The sequence below is a fragment of the Mandrillus leucophaeus genome, unplaced genomic scaffold (assembly GCF_000951045.1).
Source record: "Mandrillus leucophaeus isolate KB7577 unplaced genomic scaffold, Mleu.le_1.0 Scaffold291, whole genome shotgun sequence".
NCBI lineage: Eukaryota > Metazoa > Chordata > Mammalia > Primates > Cercopithecidae > Mandrillus > Mandrillus leucophaeus.
In genome coordinates, this window is record NW_012103043.1 from 1,610,328 (window position 1) to 1,616,300 (window position 5,973).

The 5,973-nt window shown below is 54.6% G+C and overlaps 1 protein-coding gene across 1 annotated transcript in view; it reads right to left on the reverse strand.

Moving 5' to 3' along the window:
- Nucleotides 1-511: 511 nt before the first annotated feature.
- Nucleotides 512-5,973, reverse strand: part of LOC105543891 — a 9,427-nt gene continuing 3,965 nt past the window's right edge. The window contains 6 exon segments of the mRNA XM_011986076.1: nt 512-650; nt 1,129-1,234; nt 2,085-2,219; nt 3,276-3,415; nt 4,698-4,727; nt 4,729-4,805. Coding sequence (XP_011841466.1) covers nt 512-650; nt 1,129-1,234; nt 2,085-2,219; nt 3,276-3,415; nt 4,698-4,727; nt 4,729-4,805 — 627 coding nt within the window.

Here is a 5,973-nt window from a genome sequence, read left to right on the forward strand (position 1 = left end):
CTGGAGTACAGTGGCTCCATCATGGATCACTGCAGCCTCTAACTCCTGGGCTCAAGTGATCCTCCAGTGTCAGTCTCCCAGGTAGCTAGGACTACAGGTGTGTGCCACAATGCCTGGCTAATTTTTATTTTTATTTTTTCTAGAGATGGGGCTTGCTACATTGCCCAGGCTGGTCTCAAACACCTGGGTTTGGTTATCCTGCCTCAGCCTCCCAAAGTGCTGGGATTACAGGCATGAGCCACCACACTCAAACACTTCGGGTGGTTTTAAGCCCTCAGTGAGGTGCACCAACAGGACCCACAAGTGGCGTGGGCCCCCCCTAACCCTCCCATCCATGCAGACCCAGGCAAGTCCCTCTCTCTGAATCTCAGCTACCAACACATACCATGCAAGTAGGAAAACGGGAGGACTGGGGGTGGGGCAGGCAGAGGCCACCTCTCTCAGGTCAGGCTTGCATGGGCTGAAGCCTGTCTTCCCATACCTGGGACATGACCTCCAAGGACCAGCTTGGTCAGTCAGTCATGGTGATGGGCTGGCTGGGGTTGGCAGGGAGCTTGCTCTCCTTCTCTGAGGGCCGGAGCAGTGTGGGGCCAAAGACCATGGCGAGGTTGTGCAGGGACTTCTTATTGACTGCTTCCTTCTCTGCCACCCTATAGAGGACCAAAGCAGAGGTGCTGTTTCAATGCCACCACCAGGAGAGAAGTAGAGGGGCTGGGCCATGTTGGAGTCCTCAGGGAGGAAGAGACCTTGACCTTGATCTTGACCCTGCAAACTGACTCCAGCCTTGGTACTTCTGGGTCTCAGTGGCCCAGGACAAGGGGCCAGCTCTGGGCTGGTGGGGAGGTCTCCTCTATGATCTGGGTGGGAGGAAAGAGAGGGGTACAACTACACTACTGGCCATGGCCAAAGCTCTGAACTCTTTGTTAAGGCCACAGTGCAGAGAAAAGAGGGTAGCAAAGAGGAGAGGCTGGGGCAGGGGTGGCAGTGGCGCTAGTCTCTAGAAGCTGTGAGGGACTGCAGACGGGTCGGGGGGAAAGGTCCTCAGTGCTGGGGGTCTGCTGGGAGCAGAAGGGCACCCCACGGCCTGGGGATGTGGAGCCCTGGGCAGCCACAGGAGAGGTGGGCTACCTTTTCAGGTGGTCCAGAAGGAAAAGGAAGGTGAGCAGGTTGGCCTCCGGCAGGGACAGCAGCAGGTTGAGCAGGCAGCTCTCCTTTGCAATGGGGTCTGAAAGAGCTGCAGAAGGCGGTGGGTTACTCCTCAGGGTCACAAGCCAGAGACCTCTCCCAGGGTGGTCTATGGAGCACCCAGGGCTCATGTCACTAGAAAGGCCAGGCCCATCATCATCCTCACTCCCACAGTGCTGGCCCCCAGTGAAGACCCTGTGAGGGGCGCCTGTGTGGGGTGTGAGCCACCCGAACACCTTTTCTCTACCTCACAGGAGTCAGTAGCACCCAGCAAACAGCAGCAGGAGGTGCCACGAAAGCAGCTGCTCCTGGTCAGAGCTTCCCTCGCTGCCGCCTCCTCCCCAGGGGAGCCCACGGCAGGGGAGGCTTGGTGTGGAATGAAACAGGAGACTGAGGGACACAAGGAGGGGAAAGGGCCCCAGCCCCACCAAATACGCAGAGACCCCCTTTGACACCCTGGACACCACAGGGAGAGCAGGTGCCACACGCGCCAGTGCCCACTTTAGACATCAGCCTCCAGGTTGACTAAGGGTCAGGCCAGGTTTGAACCCATGCTTGACTGGGCCAGGACCCATGGCTAGAGCACCTGGGTGCCCTTGTTTAGCCCTGGTCTGAAGGAAGGAGGACAGCAGACTTCAGGACCCCACAGCACGGCAGTGCTGACCATTTCACCCTCTTGGTCTCCTCGAGGAATAGGGATGGGGAGCCCTCTGGGGATGGGCAAGGCCTTCCAGGACAGGTTCAGTTCTGGTCCCCTGCTTTCCAAGGTTGTGTTAAAACACTGATCATGGCAGAGAGGGCATAGCTCAGGTTCCCACACCTCACTTTTCACAGCCTCCAAGGGCAGCAGTGCATGTGGAGGAGACATTTCCCACAAGGACAAGGCCTCCAGTGCTCACCGATGCCCTCAGCAAAGTTGGGGTAGAACTCATCAGTGAAGAGGGGCTCGGGCAGCTCATGGAAGTACAGCTTCAGCGTGCCTGCGATGGCGTTCACGTCCATCTCGCTCATCATCACCGACACGTCCTTGTTATCTGGAAAGAGCACGGAAATGCAGCGGCCTCCTTCAGGACCCTGAGTGGGTCTCCCACCACCCCTGCCTTGGCTAAAGCACCATCCCTGCCACACTGACCACTATGTGGGTCCCTCCCAGGCTTTGAGCAGCTCATCTGACTCCTCCCAAGAGCTATGTGTGGTTCTGTGTCTGCAGAGTTGATGGGGGTGCGTGGGCATTCCCATTCCTCTCCCCTGCTTGTTCCGATGTGATGTCCAGGAGGAGGCCAGCACGGCAGGACACAGTGCCTGCATGGGAATCAGGTGGCTCTGCCCTGTACATAGCAACGACCCCTGCACCAGTGTCTTCTGATAGCAGGAAGGCTGTGGAAGAATCTGATTGGTTTCAGTGTTTGAACTGGTGTCTTCCTTTGGACCAAACTGGCCACTGGGACTTACCTCCCCACCACAGGCCAGGTCCATTTTGGACTCCCAGAGGGAGCTAAAACTACCACAGGGCCCACCTAGGGGTGCTGGGCATTCTAGGGATCCTGGTCAGGGTGGATGGTGCGTGCCCCCAAAAAGGGTCTGCAGGCACAAAGTCCTGTTGCTTTGAAGATGCTGGGCAAGGACCCTCTGGGGTCTCGGTGCCCTCCCCTGGCATTTGGGCAGCTCCAGGTCCTTCATAGCCTCTGAGGGTTGGTGAGATGGAGGTGGAGATGTTGAAGCCCTGGTCTGAGCTGGGTCCCATCAGTGCCTTCTGCCCTCCACATCCTCAAGCAGGGCAGTGGATAGACTGCACTGAGTCCTGGGCTTCCATACCTCCTGTCCACCCCCAAGGCAGGAAGGCCAAGACCCTGAGGAAGCCCCTGGTGCACCCCAGCAAGCAGCATCTGTAACTAGGATGGTTTAAAAACTGGTTTCTACAGAAGTTCCTTCTACAACTCTTGTCTTCTCTTTCTTAAAAATAATAAAACAGTAAATGAAGAAAAGACACAGAGAAGGATGTGACATGCCCGGGTCATGGAGTGCTCTAAGATCTCATCACGGACACCAGCACCCACACCTCTATCCATCCTGCACAAGCTGACACTCACTGACGTCGAAGGCTGCCTTCAGCGCCTGGACGTCCATGGCCACTCCGGACACACAGTAGATGCCCACCTCCTCCATGCCTCGGCGCTTGATCTCCTCCACACACTGGCACACGATGTAGGGCACCTTGGACCTCTCTCTCCTGCAGGAGGAGGAAATGTTCTCAGTGTCCTGACAGCCCTGCTATTGGTCCACAGCACAGGAGACCTGCCCCCTCTCTGCACACCCGGAGGTGGGGTGAGGACGGTGATGAAGGCACCCAGGTCTGGGGCTGCACACGAGCCTTCTGCATGCCTGACCTCCCTCTGCAAGCTCGGTCCTCATTGCATGTACTTTCTCAAGACCTTTCTAAGAGGCTGAAGCAGACAGACCCTCTGCAAGTCACACATGATCTTTGTGGGAAAGTCAGAGCCCTGCTTAGTAAAGTCAGCACAGGAAGGGCATCTGAAAGATTCCAGATCTGGGGTTAGCAGCCTGTGCCCCCAGCTGGGAGATCAGGCCCGGTGTTGGTCCTGCCATCCATGTGCTGTGCGGGAGGACAATCCCCTGACCCCTGCCCCGGGCCCAGGCCTAAATAAACATCCGACGAATGAATGAAGTGTTGCCTCAGCACCAATGCCCCAAGTCCCACAATGCTAAGTGCTTTTCTCTTCTGAGTCTTAACAATGAACAATTTCAATACTGCCACACAGGACGCTAGAGTAAGACTCCTTCAAAGTTACAACACAGTGCTCTGCTGAGGCCTTAACTTTAGTTCTGTTTTGCAACTGGATTTGGGAGCACATCAAAGCTGCTTCTCAAGCCACCCTCATTAGCAGTGGTTATTTGGGGGAGCTGCTGCTGGAGTCCTCGCTGCTCATGCCCAGAGCCCTCCCAGAGTGCTACACAAGTGGCTGCCGTGTAGTTGGGGGTGAGCGTGCTGTTTAGACACAGATAGGAGTCCAGGGTATGATTGATGGAGGCCCCGGCCCACATGACCAGCAAGTTCAGGGGCCCAGCCAGATTCCATCCTGGGGAAGCAAATGAATTCTCTAAGGAAGTGATCTGTGTCTGCAAGAACTGCTCTCAAACCAACAAACAGGCTTCTCTTGGCAACTGACTCGTGACAAAAGGGCAGGGGTTAGTTACAACCATTCAACAGGAACCTGGGACCGTGACAAATTCCAAGCGAGGACAGAAAACCCTGCACTCGGGCAGTTCCTGGAGCCAGCCCTACTGCTTCCAAGCAAGGCGGCAAGGACACTCCTGAGCTGGTGTTGAGTAAACACAGGAGGTAGCTGAACACACCAAGTGTTCTCTGGGGCCTGACCTCACCATGCAGCGGCCACGCACAGAGAGGAGAGACCCACACATGCTTTTTTCTGCAGAAACAGCTGAAGGGACAGGCGCCCTCAGTGCATGAGCCCAAGCCCCTCCCCACTCACTTGGTGACCACAGCAATCTGGACTCCAAAGACCCGTCTGTTTTTGGGACAGCATCTTCTTCAAGCTGAACTCCCTGCTGGTGAACTTGACTGAGAACTTTACTTCAATCTATAGTGGGGAGAAGGGGCACAGTCCTCTAATGCTCCTGGTCCTCATAACTCAAGGTCCTAAGGGCCCCTGGGAGCCTCATCAAATATTTCTACGCAAAAGGCATGCAGAGGTCTCAGCGTGAGGTGAGACCACCCCTCAGGGAAGCCCCTAGTCTACTTCAGAAAGAGCAAGGATTTTGAAGGCCCACCTCAGCCTGCCAAAGTGCTGGGATTACAGGTGTGAACCCCAGTGCCCAGCCTTTCTTGGAGTCTTATACAATTAGGAGGCATCCAAGGATTTGAAATAAATTTGTATGCAAAATCTGAGGCTTACCCCGATTTGACTGTCTCTGTTACTGGATTTTGCCTCTCAACTTAGAAAAACTCTGGAGGCCCCAAACTCTAACCTCTGTATCATCAGCCTATTAAGACTACTGTTTTCTTCCTGAGATCTATTTCTCTGTGCAAGTTTTGAATTGTTATTGGCAAGAGAGTTTGTCTGATACAAACTAATTGGTGATTACTGGAACAGGTTTTTGTTTGTTTATTTGTTTGTTTGTTTGAGACAGGGTCTTGCTCTGTTCCTCAGGCTGGAATGCAGTGGCACAATTATGGTTCACCGCAGCCTCAACTCCCAGGTTCAAGCCATCCTCCCACCTCAGTCTCCTCAGTAGCTGAGATTACAGGCACACAACACCACGCCTGGCTAATTTTGTATTTTTAGTAGAGACGGGGTTTCTCCATGTTGCCCAGGCTGGTCTCAAGCTTCTGCGCTCAGGCAATCCATCTGCCTCAGTCTCCCAAAGTGTTGGGATTACAGGCGTAAGCCACCATGCCAGGGCTGGAACAGTTATTTAAAATATTTTTTTCAGGCAGGATGCTGTGGCTCATGCCTGTAATCCCAGTACTTTGGGAAGCCAAGGCGGACAGATCCCTTGAACTCATCAGGAGTTTGATGCCAGCCTGGCTAACATGGGGAAACCCCGTCTCTACAAAAAATAACAAAAGTAGCTGGGCATGGTGGCACGCCCCTGTGGTCCCAGCTACTCTGAAGGCTGGGGTGGGAAGATCGCTTGAGCCAAGGAGGCCAAGGTTGCAGTGAGCCAAGATCGCACCACTGTACTCCAGCCTGGGCCACAGAGCCAAACACTATCTCTAAGTAAGTAAGTAAGTAAGTAAGTAAGTAA